This window comes from Bos grunniens, chromosome 12, assembly GCF_055505025.1.
Source record: "Bos grunniens cultivar Pamir isolate PY7600 chromosome 12, Bosgru_T2T1.0, whole genome shotgun sequence".
NCBI lineage: Eukaryota > Metazoa > Chordata > Mammalia > Artiodactyla > Bovidae > Bos > Bos grunniens.
Genome location: NC_141176.1, coordinates 68,651,575 through 68,675,656, shown reverse-complemented (window position 1 = coordinate 68,675,656; position 24,082 = coordinate 68,651,575). Strand labels below are relative to the sequence as shown.

General features: G+C 37.2%; 1 protein-coding gene across 6 annotated transcripts in view; it reads right to left on the bottom strand.

The window, feature by feature from the left end:
- Window positions 1–24,082, bottom strand: part of GPC6 (glypican 6) — a 1,234,490-nt gene that overhangs the window by 539,785 nt on the left and 670,623 nt on the right. The window contains exon 4 of one of the 6 annotated variants that reach the window (XM_086330194.1): window positions 8,378–16,354. The exons of the other annotated variants lie outside the window; for them this stretch is intronic. Within the exon in view, the coding sequence (XP_086186320.1) occupies window positions 16,196–16,354 (159 nt within the window). The 3' untranslated portion in view covers window positions 8,378–16,195. Of the gene's footprint in view, window positions 1–8,377; window positions 16,355–24,082 lie in introns of those variants that run through there. 6 annotated transcript variants of the gene reach the window in all.

Sequence of the window (24,082 nt, the reverse complement as noted above, 5' to 3'; positions counted from 1 at the left end):
TTAGCAGCAGCATACATATCATGACTTCCCTGGTGGCTCAGATGGTAAAGCGTCTGCCTACAATGTGGGAGACCTGGGTTCAATCCCTGGGTTGGGAAGATCTGGAGAAGGAAATGGCAACCCACTGTAGTATTCTTGCCTGGAAAATCCCATGGACGGAGGAGCCTGGTAGGTTATAGTCCATGGGGTCACAAAGAGTCGGACACGACTGACCAACTTATGACTATACATATCATGGTCAGGGGAAAAAAAAAAAGCCTTACTAGAATCAGCTCTTTCATTTTTTTAAAAAGCTACCAATGAATCCTCCATTTTATCACTCTTCATTTTATCATAGTTTTATCACCACTGTTTGCATATGGGCTTCCCTGGGGGCTCAGTGGTAAAGAACCCCCCTGCCAATACAGGCGACATAGGAGAATGAGTTCAATCCCTGTGGTGGGAAGATCCCCTGGAGGAGGAAATGGCACCCCACTGCAGTATTCTTGGAAAATTTCATGGGCAGAGGAGCTAAATGGGAGAACAAAAACACTGAAGTGGAGCTTCACTGAGGTGGGGCTGGAGATGTAAAAGCCATTGAAACATACACCTCCCTCTGTATTTTCTATGTTTTACCTGAAAACTTAATCTGAAAGCTTTTCTATGTGAAGAAAACATCAATGTGGTGACTCAACCATCTTAAGTATCTGGCAATGATGACAATTTTCACTGAAAAAAATATTATCCATGGAAAGCTATGTGTCACATACAGTGATGGTCTTAGTGGTATCTCCATAAATGTGGGATTTAGAATACTGAGTAGCGAATTTGTAAATGAAAAGTTCCCTGAAAGACTGTGTCATCAGCATTTGTTCCATCAATATCACTTGATTCTTGGATATAATATGTTATTTAGCACACGCTGGAAATTTGCCAGTTGGAGTTCCTTCTCTGGGAGGCCCGAATTGAGACTGGCAGTATCTAACTGGACTAAAAGCTGGTCTCTTAAAGACAGAGGATGAGAAGCCTGGCACCATGGAATTTTGCAGTAGGTGGACTGAGTAATTGAGAAAGATGCTTTGCCAAAAGAATGACAATGGTGATGATCCATTGAGAGAAGGAAGGGGATGAGTGAGAGCCAGGCAGAGAGCAAGGGAGAGGGAGGGAAACTCTTTGTCTTTATCTCAGGAGCCAGGCTTAATTCTTGCCCTGGGGTTTTGGAACACCTTGGGATCCTTACAAATAAACTTTCCTTTTGTCTGTTAAAACTACCAAACTGGTTTTTGTTGCTTGCAGCTGAAGATTTCTAATAGTAATAGTCTCTGAAATAATACTAAGGATCAAAAATTGAGTGTTCTAATATTTATTGATTTTAAGTTTCTGACATTCTCTCAGAGGAGTAAACTATCCCTTATGAAAACCACAATCTGTGGGTGAGATCCTTTACATCTCTTCTTGGTCCTTCATCTCCATTTTTCATTCTTGACTGTTTTCCTTGTTGAGGTCTCTTGCTACTTGTATCAACTCCTATTTCTCAGTCTTGGCTTAAAACATAGAAAAGAGAACCCTTGACTGTATTCATTCATTAGGTCATTAAACTTGATCCCTCATATTGAGGGATCAAGAGAAAACAGCTATTTGTCATACTTCCATGTGGTGAAACCAAAAACTTAGTTATTCCTTAATTTAGCTTCTATCGTCTTGCTTGATTCAAATAAATGTTTCTCAGAATTAGATGTGAGTTGAACAAATAATGCATTTGACCCTAAAACCTGATTATTCTTATTTAGAAAACTGTGGTTTCTGAGATAATTATAGTGGATTAATTATAATTTGTCTTGGTGTTTTTACCAATATGACTGGCTGGAAAATTAATGAATTTCTCATAACCATCTATTATAATAATAGTTACTTTTCTCAAGTACCTGATATGGGTTAGGTACTCCTATGGCTATTTTTTAATAAAGCATTAATAATCATTGAAACATCCCTATAAGGTTTAATGGAGAAGTTTATTAAGGTTAAACTACTTATCCAGGAATATACAACAAGAAGCAAAACTATGATTTGAATCCAGTTCCCTGTGGACCTCAGCACTCAGTTTGTTTCCACAATACCAAGTGATTTCTAAATAAATAATTGCTCAGATACACACTATGGCAGGAAAGAAAGATAACCCCCAGAAGTTTTCCCTTGGTCCCTTGGTATTTAGAGAAACAGAAATATAAATTCTTATAAAAACTAATACAAATTTAAAACGAAAGATAGTTAAAGTAAACATTTTAAACTAAAAAGAAAAGTATTACCATTCCAAGAGTGTAGAAATTGTACCAGACCATTCCAAAAATAGAACATTATTTTCTCTCCTGATAGATCATAATAGGCTACCGTCATGCATTGTCTTTTAACCTCTGTGGATGATCACATCACTAACGTGATAGCTCTTTGTGGTGCAGATGTGGAGGAGACTGATTTGTGACCAGCACTCCTTACCACAATATGTTTTCATAAAGATGCCTCTTTTTTGCAGCTGCAGTTACTCTTTGCAAGGTTTTTTTCCTGTGTGCATTTCTCTTTGGGTTTTCCAGGTGGCGCGGTGGTAAAATATCCTCCTGCCAATGTAGGAGAGGAGGGTTGGATCCCTGGGTGGGGAAGATTCCCTGGAGGAGGAAATGGCAACCCACTCCAGTATTCTTGCTTGGAAAATTCTGTGGACAGAGAAGGCTGGAGGGGTACAGTCCCTGGCGTCGCAAAGAGTCAGACACGCCTGAGCACTCATGTAGTTCTCTGTAACCTCATCACCTACTCAAAATCTTTGTTTAAAATGGGACTCCCCATTTCTGCTCCTTGTATCCGCTGTAATCTATCAGACATGGTGACTTAGCACTCCAGGGCTCGGCCCCATTTTCTGAGGTGGTTTGTGTAAACCTCCTCTGCTCACTGCACTTAAGCTCCTCCTGAAACAGCTGTTTGGGTAGCCTGCTGCCATCCATATTCTTGGCTTGGACAACACTGATAAACTGTTATGACAAGTAGCACTTTTAGCTATTAATCAACACAAAATGTGCAAAACATGGTGCTAAAAGACAGGATGTGTTCTTCCCTGTGCTTTAGTTGGGGGGATGATACTACACAGAGGAAAAGAAAACGGGACAAGCCACATACGTGCTTCTGATAACTGATCATATAAAGGCTCATGGAGAACGTGGGAAATAAACTTGGTTTGGAAGATGAGTAGGATTTCTAAAAATGATTGGTGGCGGCAGGGAGTCTAGAAGGCATGTAGCAGCCACTACTTGTGGAAAACTCATTACTTGCCAAGTGCTGTTCTCAGGAGTATATATGCATGATGCCCAAGCAAATTATTAAGGTCCTTATTAATTTTCTTCAGTTTTTAGAGATAAGCAGCAGAGGCTCGGAGGAGCCATTGTTCAAGTAGAGGAACAGAAATTCAAGCCCCTAAAGTTTACATTACAGTAAACAGCCCAAGCTGGAGAAGGCAATGGCACCCCAGTCCAGTACTCTTGCCTGGAAAATCCCATGGACGGAGGAGCCTGGTAGGCTGCAGTCCATGGGGTCGCTAAGAGTCGGACACGACAGAGTGACTTCACTTTCACTTTTCACTTTCACGCATTGGAGAAGGAAATGGCAACCCACTCCAGTGTTCTTGCCTGGAGAATCCCAGGGATGGGGGAGCCTGGTAGGCTACCGTCTATGGAGTCACACAGAGTCGGACACGACTGAAGTGACTTAGTGTATCGTAAATAGCCCAAGCAAAGATGCAGAAGGGGAAATACAGCAAAGACATTTCAGAATGTTGGAGCATTAAGAGGAGTAAACTGGAATTTTGCAGCTGGTATCACTGCAGGTATGAACGTGTATCTTTGGAAGTTCCAGAGTAGGCTGAGGATACGATGTATGAATGGCTAAGGAGAGCTAAAGGAGAAAAATTATTTGTAATGAAGATCGCGTAAGAGCAACAATTGATACGCCAAACAGTAGTGGGTCAAAACTATGAACTTAGTTTAGGAAGAGAAGAAACGGCTGTTGAAAAGAACCAATCAAAAGTTATAACATTTTAACATGGCAAGAGGTCTTCTACTCTACCAAATTTTTACCCAAATAATTTTAAAATTTTAAACAACTGGCCTGAGAACAAAAAAAGTGTGAAAAAAAATGATTAAAACATATATATGACTTACTCATGTCAATATTTGGTAGAAACCAACACAATACTATAAAGCAATTATCCTTCAATTAAAAATAAATACTTTTTTTAAAAGATACATGTTTTAAAAGCTAATTCTCAGGTTTTTTCCCTCTAGTTTCCACCCCCATAGTTAAAATAATGTTTTGAATTTTATGAAAAAGAAAATTTCATTTCAGGAAAAGAAAATAGTTAGTTGTTGCTTTAAGAAATATAATACTTATAAAAGTCCAGAAGAAGAAGTAGTTAGAAATGCATAGTTTATTTTTTATTTTGCTTATCATATTTTACAAACAAATGATTCCAGTCCTTGTTTTCTGGTGGTAAAGTGCATATTCCAGGTTATTTGGAAGATGGACTTCTAAGTAGAGAAATTAATGTTAGGGTTCTTAGCAAGAAGTCTAAGACATTGTTGGCCAGTTGTTTTGGTTAATTTAAAAAAGAAATCACAAAAATAAAATAAATCTGCTTAGATCTTTATTCCAGGAAAGATCTTTCTGTTCTTTCATGAGTGGATATTTGGGATAGGAATTTTAAAAAAAGAGACCAAGATGAGCTTTTCCCTTAGCTATGACCAAGAACAGGGCCCAATCTAACAAAAAGCCACTTGTACCAATATGAGATTTCTTCATTATAATCCAGTTTACAGTGGATTAAAAAACATTTTATTTCTTTTCTCCACACTATCTTTATTTACCCTTAATATTTTTTCATGCTGATACCTCTTCTGCATTCCTTTTTATACAGTATCCAAGTTTTACCAAAAACCATAAAGAAACTTTGTGTAAACAAAACCTTTGGGAGGAAAGTCCGTGTAATACTTCTGAATACATAAGTTACGATCACAATGCTCTGGCTCAGATCAAATAGCAGTAGAAAAATGTAAAGGTTAAGGATGAGTAAAAGATTTACCAACTTTCTATTTTTGAACATCTGGTCATTTCTTTACAGAAGAGCTTTAAAATGGTAGCAGGGGGTATAGTATGTTTTCATTCAAAAATACAGTCTACATTTGATGTGTTTCCATGTCATTTTTGTATTATGACAAAAAATTTCACACCCCTAGAGACTCAGCAATAAAAAGAGCCCAGAAATTTGAGACAAATTATGAGAAAGATGAAAAATGAATCACTAGAGTATCTAAAATAGATCTGAGACTAACTGAATGTTTGCTTTTTTATGTACCCAAAACTAGAAGTCTTAATTGTGATTCATGAAGCCATTAATTTTTTTTTAAGGTTGGAGAGTTAATTGAATAATGATTTTTAATTGAGTGCTAAAGATTCCTAACTCACTTTAAAAAAACAAGCAAGTACTTAAATCATATAGATAGTTCAGGAAAATGAAGGAAGCTTTTGGACACAAATTTCATCAGCAATCTCAGATTCATAGCTGGAGGTTGAAGGTGAAGAAATTTGTGTGACTACACATATTATTTTCAGAGGTAAAATTGATGTATTAGTGCAACTGTGAGAGCCTGACAATACTACTTAACCTGTGAAATAATCTAATTTATTATTTTCCAAACTACTTGATTAACCTGTAACTTCTATATAATCAGAAATACGTAAGCACGGTTGGCTGAAAAACATTTCTTAATTAACATATGTTGTCCTAATATTTATATTCACTAGATAAATAGTTTGAATTTCCATTTCCTCCAAAACTTTGGCAGACACAAGTAAAATTGATGTCAGATGAAAATTGGTTGTCTTTGACTGTATGTGAAATGACCTCGTCAGGCCTTTTTATTATCTTATAGCTCTCTGTCAATCATGTTGTTTATGAAGTCTTCTCAGTTAAAACTTTATTGACAATTCCCCTTTCTAAACTTTCTTCCAGTTCCTGTTTACATACATGCATTTATTCATTCTTTCATTAAGCATCTAACATATTCCAGGTAATATATACCATATTTGTTTATATTTCTGCTTCCTGGATATGCCCAAGTCAAGTTTTGCTGCAAATGTTTCTCCCTCCATGGAGTTCCCTTTCTTTCCTCTCCATGTAACTTTTGCCCATCTTTCAAGAATCAGATGTTTCACTTAAGTTTAACTTTAATTTTTAATCACTCCATGTCACAGGGATCTTGGCTACTAAATTCAAGTCATTAGTTCCTTAACTAGCTACTTAACTTCCTTGTCAGACATGTCTTATTTCCCTATAAGATGGCAAGCTCCATCCATGTTAGGGATCCTAAGAAGTATTTTTTGCACAGAACTAAACACAAAGTATATTTAGTGTTCAAAATTATGGGTTAAATGGAAGAAAGAATGATTAAATGGTTGACTGACTGACAGAGAAGGACTGAATTTGACTAGTTGCCCAGAAGTCATCAAAGCACATAAATTATATCAGAGAGGTTGAGGCAAGCATACATTTCCCAAAGGGACAAATAAACATGGCACCAGAGACTTATTTCCATTCAGTATAAAGAGTACAACAGCCATGCTAGAAGTTTCAACACTGATTCCTTCAGAATCTGTGGTCACAAACTCCTAGTCCACTGCAATGGAGTGAAGCGAAAGTCGCTCAGTCGTGTCCGACTCTTTGCGACGCCATGGACTATACCGTCCATGGAATTCTCTAGGCAACAATACTGGAGTGGGTAGCCTTTCTCCTCTCCAGGAGATCTTCCCAACCCAGGGATCAAACCCAGGTCTCTCACATTGCAGGCAGATTCTTTACCAGCCAAGCCACAAGGGAAGCCCAAGAATACTGGAGAGGGTAGTCTATCCCTTCTCCAGGGGATCTTCCCGACCCAGGAATCAAACCGGGGTCTCCTGTATTGCAGGCGGATTCTTTACCAACTGAGCTATCAGGGAGGTCCCATTGCAATGGAAACTTGATCTGAATTAATGAGATAGTGTAATAGACAAATGGTTATACAGCAGGAACTTCCCCTAATCCTGCATGTTTCTTGACACAAGATCCTCAAACTACTCTTCCCACCAAAATAGGAGCTAATTGAAGACCATGGTTACATACGTTTTTGCACTCTGGGAGACACAGGTGATGACAAAGCAGAAGATAGGCATTAGTGATAAAAAAACAAGATGACAATAACAAAACACACACACACACACACACACACACACACACAGAGCTGTCCACTCTAATCCCAGTCAATCTTACATAAAACTTGGCCACTTTTTTTTCTCACAATCTATTCAGTTTCATTGGTTTAAAGATGAGGAAAATGCCTCCTGGATAACATTTAAACAATAGATTTTACCGCCTTAACAACAGAAACAAAGACAGTTGGGAGATTTGGAAAAAGTATTCATAAGGTTTGGAAATTGATTTGGATATTTTACTGGCTTTTGCACCTCTTATGTCAAACTAGATGGTCTGCTGATTAATCTGTTTAGGTACAGGACTAGATTCCATCTCATGCTTTAGACCAAAATAGACTTCATACCTGGTTTCATCCATGTAGCCTTCAAGGAAAGTATTTTCAGGGCAAGTATAGACCCTTGAATCTCAGATGCTTTCTTGACACATGCCATTTTCCTTTCTATAACATGATTATATTTATAATTATTTGTTTAATGCCTGTTTTTCCCACTATAAGCCTGTGAGAGCAGGGACTATGTTGTCTTCTTCATTATGTTAAAGTCATTATGGTGTCAATACAAAGATCAATATATGCAATAAAGGTTTAATGAATAAATGGGTATTCTGAACTTAAATTCAGATCATTATTAAGAAATACAACCATATAATTCAATAAGACAGTTACTAACCTCCGGAGACTTAATTGTTTGAGTTTCAGAAGCCAAGACAGTCTGAAGTGCTTGGTAGTAGTTTAATTACAGTAAGTTAATAAGACTGTTTCTTGGACAGGGCTTCTCAGGTCGTGCTCGTGGTAAGAATCCTCCTGCCAATGCAGGAGACATATGAGATGTGGGTTCGATCTCTGGGTTGGGAAGATCCCCTGGAGGAGGGGATGGCAACTCACTCCAGTATTCTTGCCTGGAAAATCCCATGGACAGAGGAGCCTGACGGGCTACTGTCCGTAAGGCTGCAAAGAGTCGGACACAACTGAAGTGACTTAGCATGCAGGCATGCATTCTTTGGATAATAGAAAACCTCCCCAACAGTCCTTTCGCTATTTATGCTTGTTGTATTCCTTATATTTTCATGAAAAGTACACTAGAGTTTTAGATTATATGAGCGATAGTAAAGCAAGGATGGATGTAGGCAATGGGAAAAATATAATGAAATATGTGGAGGAATAAACACATTAAAAGGGGACTGAGGGACTTTTTGACAAGGTACACTATTAAGCATTTTTGAGGAAATCACATATGTACCCCCTAAAGGCAGTCAGTCATCTGGCAGCTGAGTCTCCATCCTGGTATATGGTTTTTAATGAATGAAGGGAGCTGGAGACTAGTGTCTCCTAGCTGAATATTTTCCATCCTGAAGGAGTCACTGCAGATGCTGCACCATTTAATAAAGTACATCATAAATCTGGAACACATGGATCTATGCTTTCAACATTTAAGAGACAAATGAACGCAAAATTCTACCATGAATCTGAAGAGGGTGCATTTTAAAATCATTTATTAATTGGGGTAGAATGTTACTACATTTTAAATGTTTGTGTGTTCTTTAAACAGGAAAACACAATTTTACTAAAAAGAAATACAATTAATACTTGCAGGAAAATAATACTTAACAGTCAAGAAATTTTGTAAACAAGAATACCAGGTCTTGAACTCATACTCTACCCAGCCTCAATAATTGGTTATAAGCTTTAGATAAATGTTAGACTTACATATAGATATCTAGAAATTTTTTAAATATCTTTTTTTGTATGTTTCTCTTGGGATTCCCAAAATTCACTTCAGAGTCTCAACCGTTCTGTCAATTTTTAAAGATGGCTGAGCCAAGTGATACTACAAGAAATGAAACTGACATGTCGATAAAAGACTAACAGGAAACCTATTTTATTTCTTCGAATATCAATTCAACAAAGTATATAAGGGAAATATATATTGGTCTTGCTGTCTCATTTAAAAATCATATGGCTATTGCATCTCTAGGTAACATTATTCTGATGCTGGGCAAAAACATTTACATATTATTTAATAAACTACATTTTTTTTTTCCTACTAAAAAACTTTTATCCATTTCTGGGGAAAAACTATTTTCAAAATTTTGGGAGACTATATTTTCCCTTTTGGCTCATTGAAGTTCAAACTAATTATTTGCTTTTGTAAACAAGCAAGAAATAATCCAAGTGTTAAAAAAATTATAAAGGTTAAAAACATGATTTCTTGTGTTTTCTATAAAACTCCACTTACATGACAATTACTCCAATAAGGAACCATTAATTTAAAGGTGGAAAAAAGTTAAACATTTAGTCCTACCATACAGTATTTATCCATGTCTGTCTAGGAAAAAATGTATTTTCTGTTTGGTGGGAAGTGTTTTCTCCCCCTGAAAGCTGTCTTAGAGCATTTGATAAGGTTTAAATGTCAAACATGAATCCATCCATCAGATCATACCTGTGCGTAGTTATACTGTGATAGCGAATTGCTTTTTCCAGAATAGTAAAAGCCAGTTACTTTTCCATAATGTTATCTTTAAGGTGGCATTTGGAGTTCAGATTAGCTCTTTAGTTTCACAGAAAACAACCCCCTCACCCGCACCCCGCAAGATGTAGCCTTATTTAAACAGCTCTGGAAACATCATGCTTTATGTAAATGAAGCCTGCCATTAAATAGGTTGGAGGGGTTCGGGGGTGGGGAATACCAAAGGAAGAAAAATATTAAAAATTAAAACACATTTTCTCTTGCTATTCATTTTATTTGAATCAGTTCCGAGGCAAGACTTTCATTTAATTTGAAGAATTCTTTAGAGTCTAACCACACTGATAGCCAGAATGAAGTGCCTCCTATAAGAAACATTATGTTTGTTATGTGCTTCCGTTTCTGTAACCTATTTACCTCATAAAGCCTGACAGATGACTTCACAGCACAGCCTCAAATTCATGCAGGGTTCACAGTAAAAACTCTAGTGTGAATATTACTAACATTATATATATATGTATATATGTTTTTGCTGTAAGAAGTTGGTGTAGAAGAGTATGTCTTAAAAGAGAAAATGCTTTCTCTCAACATTATGAAGGTTATAAACTACTCTATATGCACTCAGTAACTTTAAAATATTGCTCAAAGGATGGCTGAAAAATAGGTATTTCGGAATAAGATTATCATAAATCAAAAACTGGGAGTTCAAATGAGAAACCAAGAAAACACATCACTTTATATACTAGTCGTTAAAAAACAGGGGCTCGATTTGAATTTTTATGTGTAGTCCCAAATATGATTGCATTAGTATAAACTGGTGATCTTTGATGGCATTTTCTTTTCTCAGCCTATGAAACTGTTTGTGAATGTGATTGGAAGCCATGAATTTATCAGTCAAGGAGTTCATGTGAGGGAAAAACCACAGCGACCACCAGTAAAACTGCTGATAAGAATCAATGGCTAAGCAAACTCAGTATTATGGGAAAATACTAAAACATGAAACAGTGTTATTAAAACATTGATAAAATCATTTCACATCAATGTAAATACATAAGATACATTTATTTTTTATTATATAAGCATTTCAATTTTTGCCATGATATACATATACGGGTGGAAATGGTTTGATGAGTATATATGTGATATATGAGCTTTAAATATAAAGAACTTACAACATAATAAAGAAGTTATTAAAAATAATCTTGTTTGCATTAATCATCTTGGGAGAACTTATACACCTTAATCCTATGATGAAGTCACTATTATAAAGTATGGAATGTCTCTCTGGAAATACTTTCAGAGTTGGGAATAACTACAGATTAGAAAGTTCACAGAAAACATTATTTCCTGTTAATGACAAATTCCAGATTTGCCAATAGCTACAAGTTACACAAAGTCACTTTAATTTTTAAAGATGTGAGACTGATTTTCCCATTTGGCTTATGACTGGGGACCATGCAGCAAGTTGAAGAGTCACGACCAAAGAGGAAGCCTAAGGAAGATGATAACTTAGTTGATCCCTCAAGGATAACCCCCAATCCAGAAATCTAGACGCAAACCTATACGGCAAACAGTTGTCCAGAAGAAGCCAAAAAATGAACTGAATTAATTAGTGAAGGCAGTGTCATCACAGTGGATGAGCACGTGTGTGTGATGCTTGTCTTTCTGTTGAAGTTACCTTCAAGTGACATCTTTGAGACTGTCTTCCTGTCTAAAGCACTTGATATTCTTTTCTAGAATTTTTAATGATGGGGACTGTTTTAAAAGTCTTTATTGAATCTGTTACAATATTGTTTCTGTTTGACATTTTGTGTTTTTTTGACCGTGAGACATGTGGGATCTTAGTTCCCCAATCAGTGATCAAACCCCCAACTTCTGCATTGGGAGGCGATCTTAACCACTGCACCAGCAGGGAAGTCCCAAAGCATCTGACGTGTATGTGTGCTGCCCATGCTCAGGTGTCCTGAACTGAAGAGAAGGTAAGAGGACTTAGACAGTGGTTATTAAAAGCTGCTTCTGTGGAAGAGTTGTATCCTGGGTTTTTTTGGGAAAAAAAAAAGAAAGTTTAAGGTGTTCCGCTGCTAAAATTGAAAAATGATAGAAAAAATAAGTTAAGGAAAGCCCTCTATTTTAGAGATGGCAGTGGAATCTCAATAAGAAAACTATCCATCTAGTAAAGGGTGGAAATAAGAAAGAAAGTCCAGGTCTTTGGACTTAAAAGATTTTTTTTTAATCCTTTCCTATCAGACACTGATTTCCTTATGGCATTTGGCAATTTGTATCATGGGCCAGATCCTTATGGGCAAGTAGGAGAAACATCAGCTGAATAAAAGTAATATTCAGTTCAGTTCAGTTCAGTTGCTCAGTCGTGTCTGACTCTTTGCGACCCCATGAATCGCAGCACGCCAGGCCTCCCGGTCCATCATCAACTCCTGGAGTTTACCCAAACTCATGTCCATTGAGTCGGTGATGCCATCCAGCCATCTCATCCTCTGTCATCCCCTTATTCTCCTGCCCCCAACCCCTCCCAGCATCAAGGTCTTTTCCAGTGAGTCAACTCTTCGCATGAGGTGGCCAAACTATTGGAGTTTTAGCTTCAGCATCAGTCCTTCCAATGAACACCCAGGACTGATCTCTTTTAGGATGGACTGGTTGGATCTCCTTGCAGTCCAAGGGACTCTCAAGAGTCTTCTCCAAATATTAGGTGACTTCAAAACTCATTGGACAACTTAACTGCAAAAGGGGGGAAAATAGCCTTGCTGACCTAGAAGAGGTACTAGAAAGAGAACAAAGCCCTTGAGTTGTCACGATCAACTTTCTATAGAATGTAACGAATCCTTCCCAAGTTTATACACTACATCATGCTGAAAGGAGAGGTGATATATTTGATGAATAAACAAAAATGTCTGAAATGCTGAAGCACTTCAAAATAATTGACTAAAAATATTTTTAAGTAAAAATGTTCAGAATAAATATAAAGTTTGGTTCTTTCTCAAATTTAAGAGAAGTATGACAATGTACATTAAAGACCTTTAAAAAGTATATATTTCTGACATTTTCTAGTTACAAATTCACATTTAGGAATTTTTCCTGAAGAAATGATTATGGATGCATTCAAACATGTTTGTATAGGGATGGTTACAAGAGTGCGGTTTATGATAATAGCAAACAGAAAACTGCCTTACTATTCAGTTAATATGGAAAAGTTCTCCATATTATCATATCAAAAGTAGCTTATGAAGAGGCATTTCTTTAGGGAAACACTATACAGCCTTTTAAGAGCTATCATTGAAACTAGTTTGATTTATGAATATATAAGAAGATTAATGATATGTTATTGAGTGACAAAAGCAGATTACAGAAGAGCCAATTATATGAACACTTTTGTATCTATCTGCCCATTTCCTGATTTCTATAATGTGATTATATGAATTGCATTTTATATATAAAATTGTGTTATGTTATGCAAAAATGTTGATTGTGTCTAATTTTTTTTTCATTTTGCTTGTTACTATGAATTAGTCACTAGCACATCTAAATAGCAAGATTAATTTTAAAAAAGATACGTAAGTATTTGGGCTTCCCTGATAACTCAGTTGGTAAAGAATCTGCCTGCAATTCAGGAGACCCTGGTTCAATTCCTGGGTCAGGAAGATCCGCTGGAGAAGGGATAGGCTACCTACTCCAGTATTCTTGGGCTTCCCTTGTGGCTCAGCTGGTAAAGAATCCACCTGCAATGCGACCTGGGTTCGATCCCTGGATTGGGAAGATCCCCTGGAGAAGAGAAAGACTGCCCACTCCAGTATTCTGGCCTGGAGAATTCCATGGACTGTATCATCCATGGGGTCCCAAAGAGTCGGATATGACTGACATAAGTATTTACAGAATTGGAGACATTGCATGTAACCTATGTTTAATTTCACATCCAGCATAACAAAGCATTTAGTTTCTTTCCTTATTATTAAATCCATATTGGCTCATGGAATAATATAGAAGGGCTTCCCTGGTGGCTCAGACGGCAAAGGATCCACCTACAATGTGGGAGACCTGGGTTCAATCCCTGGGTTGGGAAGATCCCCTGCAGAAGGGGACAGTTACCTTCTGTTCCCTTGGAACACCACTTGGAATACCACTCCAATATTCTGGTCTGGAGAATTCCATGGACAGAGGATTCTGGTGGGCAATAGTCCATGGGGTCGCAGAGTCAGACACGACTGAGCGACTTTCACTTTTAATATAGAAAGTTCTCAAAAGTTTAGGTGAGAATATAGCTTTCTGATTTTCAAAGTGCCATCATTTTCCTTGCAGGAAATCAGGCAAGAAATTACCACTATAAATATTTTTGGAGTGCCTGTATTGGGGCTTCACACATCTAGGTTCATTCTAGGCCAAACATCAGTGTGACCTATAGACATGCTTTTTTAAAATATGGGGATGTTTTAGAAAATTCTTTATGGGTACATACACACACACACACACACACACACATGACTGAGAAGGCATACACGTTTTCAAGAAGCAACTAATTTTAAATAAATTGTATAAAGGCAAAATTCTTGAAGTCTTATTGTTCCAAACTGTTGCCTTGAACAGCTGGAGCTGTTCTTTTGTGGGGGAATCTCAGTTTGGCAAATCTTTCTGTGAACCATACAGGGCTATAAAGAAGCAGTGTCAGCATATGGCATGGCCAAGGTACAATTGCCAATTGAAAGGTAATTACTCCTGAGGTTCAGATGTTCATAGAGATAGAGAGAGGCAAAACCAAAGTAAGCTCACCGAAATCTGAAACATAAGTGGAAAAATTCTTGCCAGGCACGGTCTCACAGAATAAAACACTAAGCATAATGACATCAGCAGAGTGAAGTAAATTTTAGATACTAAAATACATACAACAATGTGCATTAAGAGCATTAAAGCACTCGGGTAGTTAAACTGAAGAGTAGTATATTTATCAATAGCACTCAGGAGCATGGTTTTCATGGTGGTTAATATTATTTTTATATTTTAATACCTTTTTTGGCTATTTTTTTGTAGTTCTACTGGTGTGTCCAAGTTTTAGAGTTTTTTCCCCTACTGTTAGTAAATGTTTTCACAAGTCTTACTAGCAGGACACTACAAATGTTGTTTAGTTGCTAAGTCACATCTGACTCTTTTGTGATCCCATGGACTGTAGCCCACCAGGCTCCTCTGTCCATGGAATTTCCCAGGCAAGAATACTGGAGTGGGTTGTCATGCCTTCCTCCAGGGGATCTTCCAATGCAGGGATTGAACACGTCTCTTTCATTGGCAGGTGGATTCTTTACCGCTGAGCCACTAGGGAAGACCAGACACTACAAATGAACTATAGCAACACAAAGAACAAAAACAATAGAAACTTAGTGTTCAAGAAACTGTTTCTTTTATTAATTGCATATATATATATATATAAAAGAAAATTCCAAAAAGTATGAGGATTGTGTAACAGAGGAAAAGAATAAGACCACTTTTTCTCTACAAGTAAAGAATTTTTCCTAAACAAAAATTTAAGAAAAAATAGAGCTGAAGACTACAAACCCACTTACAATATGTGATCTCTTGAAGCAATCTGGTATAAATTACTGATGGAGGTCATGCATAGAGGTCATATGCACAGATGAGCATGTAGGGCAAAAGTACAAAATGGTCCTGACCCACATCATGAGTTTTCATCTAAAAAAAACTGGCCTATGATGGCAGTCTTTAAGGTAACAAGAAAAGGGCAATTTTAAAACACTCAGTGTAACAAGCTACATGTGTCTGTCCTGGATTCAAAACTGGATCAAAAAAACTAGTCACTCATCCATCAACAAATATGTGTTGATCATCTACAGTAAACAGTTCACTGAAGGTATACTAAGCCATAAGCAAGTTCCTTATCTTAATAGTTTACAATAGTGGGAGTTGGTGATGGACAGGGAGGCCTGGAGTGCCGCAGTTCATGGGGTTGCAAAGAGTTGGACATGACTGAGTGACTGAACTGAACTGAACTGATAAGGCACATACACAAATATCTGTAAGGTAACCTACAAGTACCATAGCAGAGATATGAATAAAGCATCTTGGTAGTTTGGAAAAAAATTAGTTCCAGTACAATACAATAATCTGCTGTTGGCATAGAAACCATCAGGAGCCACGGCAAATATTTGGGACAAGCCTGTAGAATCGCAAGATGCCTAGTTCTGTAAGACAGCCAGCATATGTGAAAGCTCTTTGGTCCCTAAAGCGATAACTGGTTTTACTTTAATCATCTCAATTTCCACATGCTTTAGTTCCTCAGCCAAAGCCACCTAATGTTTTTTTTTTTTTTTTTCTGTCCTGTCTCAGATTTTCCAAAATTTAATGTTTCTACAGAATGGTATGATTATGTCTATGAATTTCACTGAATTACTGGTTTCATCAAAATAGCGGAATGTACAGTTTGTTGAGAGAAACAAGCCGTTGCCAGTCACTCTTAGATACAGGCAAGAGGTACAGAACCACTCTTTAGAGGAACTACTTGATGTGACAAATACCTAAGAGAGGCAGAAAAGCAGACTGTGGTTATCAAATGACAAATCTTTCTCCAAGAGGCCCAGAAGAAAGGACACCTTTGACTTCTTTCTGGCTGCTCCTGAAAATTCAAGATGAGACAGGTGTTCAGGAGAAAGTGAAAGCTTTATTCTCTCCCACAAAGTTATCTTTATTATAAAGTGTCACGAATACCCGAGACAGAGTAATCGTAGCAATAGCTAGGACATGTTATAAATGCGGGAGGAAAGCCTATATTGCAACTCTGTAAAAAGGGCTATTTGTTCCCTGGATTATAACCATAGCCCCATAAAAATCTCTTGTTTCCTTCCCAAACCTGGTGAATAATATGGTTATTAGATTTACATTTACTGAGCACTATCAACATGTTTTCAACCACGAAAATTGCTTCGATTACCCTGTGCAGAGTGGAAAGATACAAAACAATTCTTTAGCAAAAAGCCAGAGGTTATTTGTTTAAATTGTGTGAGAAAAATAAACAATACATGCCTCTAGGCCTCCTGATTATAGATAGTGGTGATTGACAGGCTGTATTAAAGTGGGGAGCCCTGAGAAAGCTGCGCTATAAATTAAGAACAACAAGTAAATAATGTGTGTATAAATGTTTCATAAGTCATCCAAATCAATGCTAACCCATTCTTCCTTATTAGGATCTGGAGATAACCCACCAAACTTCTAAAAAATTAAAAAGTGATAAGCAGTGCACAGGAAAATGAACATCATAATTTATTTGATGTCATTTTAATGGATTCAATTTATGTTTTTCTTTTTGCCAGCGTTGAGTTCAATTGTAGATGACAAGTCTTGGCTATTATTGTAAATATAGCTTTTGTGCTCAAAATTACTTACAAAATGCTAATCAGGCTTATTTCCTGCTCAGTTCTATTAGTTTAGCCCTTGAAAGCATAGTTCCTAAGATTTAGAGACAGTTTTTGAATAGTCAAGACCTCCCTATGGCTCTGGGAAATTAAATTTGGTTCCTTTCCTGCTATTGCAGAACGCTTATTCCATCAGGAGTAATTTACTCTAATTAGGGGCTATGTGCTCTGAAAATATAAGTATTTCTTTCATGAAAAATTTAACATTGTGTAGTTTTTATATTCCTGTCAACTTTAAAACGAAACTTATGACCAAAAGCGTCTGATAGCGGAATGCCTTATACCTCAGAAGAGACCCTGGGGAGATTTCTGGATAGCAGGGTACTCTAATTAGCAGCCTACACATTCTGGCCACATGACCAGGTAATTACAAAGTGTTTTCCAAGTCTAGTCTGACTTCTATACATTGCAGGAATTAATATCGCTTTCCATCTCCCTGTCACAAAGTGACCTTTTGTCCACGTAGAGTACCAAGAGGGAATCTCTTAGACCTAAGGGACACACCATGAAACATAGTACCTGAAAACGGCAAGGATAATCACGTGCTATACAGACCTCCTAAAGCACATTCAGCAGTCTTAGAAAATAATCCACTTAAATTTGGAAAAATAAATGACTGCCATATTCTAGATCCTTTCTGGATTTTAATGATAGCCTCATGATAAAGAAAATAGATGACATAAAAACGGAGCTGACTGGTTACTATCTTCCATTTAGTAAGTGGACTGGAAGTTGACCAGGCAAAGTGCCCTTAACCTGGAAACAGTTGTCAAAAATCATGTACCACCTTTGACCTTTGTCGACTTTCCCATTCAGGGTCATCTGTACAGCAGATGCTAAAATAACTGGAATGAAGGAACAGAAAATCCAAAAGGACTTTGTGAGGTTGACTCATAAGGTATCTTTTAAGCCGTTCTTGGTTCTATTTTGGTGTTAGTTACTTTACAGAGGTCATGTGACTTGTGCTGTGCTGTTGCCCACAAGCCACAACTCATAGGCAAAATGTCTGAGTGAGCATCTTGGTATCTACATCTATGTTCATTAATGGGTCAATTACATTATTAGTTTTAGATAGATAATCTTGCTATCTTTGAAACTGACTGGAAGGTTTTCTTAGTTCTACATACTGAGGAACCTAAATGGATTATTAAGCCTAAAAGTTATATCTGGCTTTATGACCCCATCTTTCATGAATTCAGTGAGATTGTATCATTTCAGAAACTAAGGGTTCAGAAATCATATCATGAGGTCACCAATTTCCCACGAGGTTTTTTCATGACAGTGAAAAGTAGATTAGAAAGATCGCTGAAGCGTTGCTATAATTTTCCACAAATTATCTCTTTACTCCTAAGGTCAGTGCAGTCATCTTCACTGATAGGAACTATCAGTGAGGTGTTCAAATGCAGATACAACATAGCACATAAGATGGAATCATCTCCAATTTGAAGACATGAATAATTTCAGTGGGTGTAATCTCTGTGCAACTTTCCTTTTTCCATTCTCTAGTCTCTTATTAACTCAAGATAACTTGATTCATAAGTGTTAGGAATATTTTTTGAGATACATACTTAAATCCCAAGCCTATTCACCAGCTGTCAGGTTGATCACTGCTGAATGTATTTATTTAAGCCAAACTACATGTATTATTATGTTTGTTATTGACTTCAGTGTTCTCATCTTATTGTCATGTTACAAAACAACATTATAATTATACTTACTGAGCTAAATGAGTGCCTTTAAAGGCAAATAGATTTCAGATTATACATGGTATCCTTTGTTTCCATCCTATTTCAAAATATGACTGCAAAATTTTTAAACATGCTATTTGTGGTGCCTAATCTCTAAACATATATTCCAGTATCTAAAGATTTATACTTACTTACATTTGGACTATTCTACTTAAGAAATATGAATTCTTAGTATTCTTGAATTAAAGAGAGAAGGACAAATGGCATGACAATGTGCACAAAATGTCATAGGTAATTAACTTAGAATGTTGTTCAGTGATTCAAAAATGTAAACATAAGTTCAATTAAAAACATGAATTTTACATTATCAAAATAAAATATAATGTTTAATGAATCATACTTTCTGCCTTCTCAGGTTACATAATAGACTGAGTTGAAGTTTGAGGATAAAATTTCCAATATTCTAAATCTTATCAGTGAAATAGTATTGGGATAAAATTTTAAGCTACCATATGACTCAATAATCCCACTCCTGGACGTATACCTGGAGAAAACTATAATTCAAAAGAGACATACACCCCAATGTTCATTGCAGCACTATTTACAATAGTCAGGACAGGGAAGCAACCTAAATGTCTATCAACAGAGGAATGGATAAAAAAGATGTGGTACACATACATAACAATATCAGTCATAAAAAGAGAACAACATAACAATATTTGCAACAACATGGATAGACCTAGAGATGATCATAATGAGTGAATTAAGTCAGACAAAGAAATACAAATCATATGATATCACTCATATGTGGAATCTAAAGAAAATAAAAGTTACGAATGAACTTATTTACAAAAAAGAATCAGAGTCACATGTAGAAAAGAAACTTATGGTTACCAGAGGATAATGGGGGGAGGGACAGATTAAGAGATTGGGACTGACATATACATACTACTATATATTAAACAGATACTTAATAAAAAACATTCTGTATAGCACAGCAAACTCTAGTCAATATTCTTTAATGGCTTATATGGGAAAAGAATAAAAAAAATAAGAGTAGATATAAGTATAAATGATTCACTTTGCTGTATACCTGAAATTAATACAACAAATTAAATCAACTATACTCCAATAGGAATTTTGAAAAACTCAATTATGAAAAATGTACAGAATAGCAATAGAATTCTCCCTCAGGTATGGGCAGAGGACTGGTTCTAGGACAATCACTGATACCCCAATCTGTGGATATAAAGTCTCTCATACAGAATAGTGTGCATGTGTGCTAAATTGCCTCAGTTACATCTGACTCTTTGTGATCCCATGGACTGTAGCCCACCAGACTCCTCTCTCCATGGGATTCTCTAGGCAAGAATACTGGAGTGGGTTGCCATTTCCTCCTCCAGGGGATCTTCTCAACCCAGGAATTGAACCCAAGTCTCTTATGCCCTCTGCATTGGCAGGCACGTTCTTTACCGCTAGGTAATATTTGCCTATAACCTCCAATACACTTTAAATCAAATCCAGATTACTTATAATACCTTCAGTTCAGTTCGGTTCAGTTGCTCAGTCGTGTCTGACTCTTTGCGATCCCATGAACTGCAGCACGCCAGGCCTCCCTGATCATCACCATCTCCTGGAGTTCACTCAAACTTACATCCATCAAGTCGGTGAGGCCATCCATCCATCTCATCCTCTGTCGTCCCCTTCTCCTCCTGCCCCCAATCCCTCCCAGCATCAGAGTCTTTTCCAATGAGTCAACTATTCGCATGAGTTGGGTCAAAGTACTGGAGTTTTAGCTTTAGCATCATTCCTTATAATACCTAACACAATGTAAATAGTTGCCAGTGAGCAACAAATTCAAGTTTTGATTTTTGAAGTTTTCTGGAATTTTTTTCTAAATATTTTCAATCCATGATCAGTTCAGTTCAGTTCAGTTCAGTCGCTCAGTCATGTTTGACTCTTTGGGACTCCATGAACTGCAGCAAGCCAGGCCTCCCTGTCCATCACCAATCTCTGGAGTTCACCAAAACTCATGTCCATTGAGTCGGTGATGCCATCCAGCCATCTCATCCTCTGTCAACCCCTTCTCCTCCTGCCCTCAATCTTTCCCAGCATCAGGGTCTTTTCCAATGAGTCAGCTTTTGCATAAGGTGGCCAAAGTACTGGAGTTTCAACTTCAACATCAGTCCTTCCAATGAACACCCAGGACTGATCTCTTTTAGGATGGATTGGTTGGATCTCCTTGCAGTCCAAGGGACTCTCAAGAGTCTTCTCCAACACCACAGTTCAAAAGCATCAATTCTTCGGCACTCAGCTTTCTTCACAGTCCAACTCTCACATCCATACATGACCACAGGAAAAACCATAGCCTTGACTAGACGGACCTTTGTTGGCAAAGTAATGTCTCTGCTTTTGAATATGCTATCTAGGTTGGTCAACTTTCCTTCCAAGGAGTAAGCGTCTTTTAATTTCATGGCTGCAATCACCATCTGTAGTGATTTTGGAGCCCCCAAAAATAAAGTCTGACACTGTTTCCACTGTTTCCCCATCTATTTCCCATGAAGTGATGGGACCAGATGCCATGATCTTCGTTTTCTGAATGTTGAGCTTTAAGCCAACTTTTTCACTCTCCTCTTTCACTTTCATCAAGAGGCTTTTTAGTTCCTTTTCACTTTCTACCATAAGGGTGGTGTCATCTGCATATCTGAGGTTATTGATATTTCTCCCAGCAATCTTGATTCCAGCTTGTGCTTCTTCCAGCCCAGCGTTTCTCATGATGTACTCTTCATAGAAGTCAATCCATGATCAGTTGACCCCAATATGTAGAACCCTTGATACAGAGGGCTGATTGTCTATGAACATCAAATGAATCTACAAAAGTCATCATAGGCTTGTCCATCAATGTTTAAAGAAGTCAGAAACCACACAGAAATCATGCCATGAAGGAAGGGTGGGTTTCCTTTTTGTATGGGTGGTCTGCTTCTATGTGGTTCTGCCGGCCATCATTCAGAACAAGAGGGTAAGGACCAGAATCTATATGATACTTCAATACAGCCAAACTTTTCAAAGCCATATATTTTGATATTATCCAAATGGCTTTCACACTGCAAACCTTAGGGTGGAATCCAGGATTCCCACTGAAGAAGGCCTCTCAAGCAACAACCAAACTTAGGCAATTCTATCCTACCCCTGCTGCTTTTCTAAGCTCTTTACTATTTTCTAATATTGAATTTAGAATTTTTTGCCTTTTCCACAACAGGTTCATTGCCATTCTAGCAGATCTTCCAATTATTCTAACCACTCTTTGAAGATCAAAACAAGACCATAATCTGAAAGCCAGAGAAACTATTAGAATGAAATGTGTTAATGCTGACAATTGTGAACAGTTAAAACCCACTTAAAACCCCAAAACTGGAGTTGAGCTGTAGGAGCTGCTTGTATATTTTTGAGATTAGTTGTTTGTCAGTTGCTTCATTTGCTATTATTTTCTCCCATTCTGAAGGCTGTCTTTTCACCTTGCTAATAGTTTCCTTTGATGTGCAGAAGCTTTTAAGGTTAATTAGATCCCATTTGTTTATTTTTGCTTTTATTTCCAATATTCTGGGAGGTGGGTCATCGAGGATCCTGCTGTGATGTATGTCAGAGAGTGTTTTGCCTATGTTCTCCTCTAGGAGTTTTATAGTTTCTGGTCTTACGTTTAGATCTTTAATCCATTTTGAATTTATTTTTGTGTATGGTGTTAGAAAGTGTTCTAGTTTCATTCTTTTACAAGTGGTTGACCAGATTTCCCAGCACCACTTGTTAAAGAGATTGTCTTTAATCCATTGTATAGTCTTGCCTCCTTTGTCAAAGATAAGGTATCCATATGTGCGTGGATTTATCTCTGGGCTTTCTATTTTGTTCCATTGATCTATATTTCTGTCTTTGTGCCAGTACCATACTGTCTTGATAACTGTGGCTTTGTAGTAGAGCCTGAAGTCAGGTAGGTTGATTCCTCCAGTTCCATTCTTCTTTCTCAGGATCGCTTTGGCTATTCGAGGTTTTTTGTATTTCCATACAAATTGTGAAATTATTTGTTCTAGCTCTGTGAAGAATACTGTTGGTAGCTTGATAGGGATTGCATTGAATCTATAAATTGCTTTGGGTAGTATACTCATTTTCACTATATTGATTCTTCCAATCCATGAACATGGTATATTTCTCCATCTATTAGTGTCCTCTTTGATTTCTTTCACCAGTGTTTTATAGTTTTCTATATATAGGTCTTTAGTTTCTTTAGGTAGATATATTCCTAAGTATTTTATTCTTTCCGTTGCAATGGTGAATGGAATTGTTTCCTTAATTTCTCTTTCTGTTTTCTCATTATTAGTGTATAGGAATGCAAGGGATTTCTGTGTGTTGATTTTATATCCTGCAACTTTACTATAGTCATTGATTAGTTCTAGTAATTTTCTGGTGGAGTCTTTAGGGTTTTCTATGTAGAGGATCATGTCATCTGCAAATAGTGAGAGTTTTACTTCTTCTTTTCCAATTTGGATTCCTTTTATTTCTTTTTCTGCTCTGATTGCTGTGGCCAACACTTCCAAAACTATGTTGAATAGTAATGGTGAAAGTGGGCACCCTTGTCTTGTTCCTGACTTTAGAGGAAATGCTTTCAATTTTTCACCATTGAGGATAATGTTTGCTGTGGGTTTGTCATATATAGCTTTTATTATGTTGAGGTATGTTCCTTCTATTCCTGCTTTCTGGAGAGTTTTTATCAATAGACATTTCTCCAAAGAAGACATACAGATGGCTAACAAACACATGAAAAGATGCTCAACATCACTCATTATCAGAGAAATGCAAATCAAAACCACTATGAGGTACCATTTCACACCAGTCAGAATGGCTGCGATCCAAAAGTCTACAAATAATAAATGCTGGAGAGGGTGTGGAGAAAAGGGAACCCTCTTACACTGTTGGTGGGAATGCAAACTAGTACAGCCACTATGGAGAACAGTGTGGAGATTCCTTAAAAAACTGGAAATAGAACTGCCTTATGATCCAGCAATCCCACTGCTAGGCATACACACTGAGGAAACCAGAAGGGAAAGAGACACGTGTACCCCAATGTTCATCGCAGCACTGTTTATAATAGCCAGGACATGGAAGCAACCTAGATGTCCATCAGCAGATGAATGGATAAGAAAGCTGTGGTACATATACACAATGGAGTATTACTCAGCCATTAAAAAGAATACA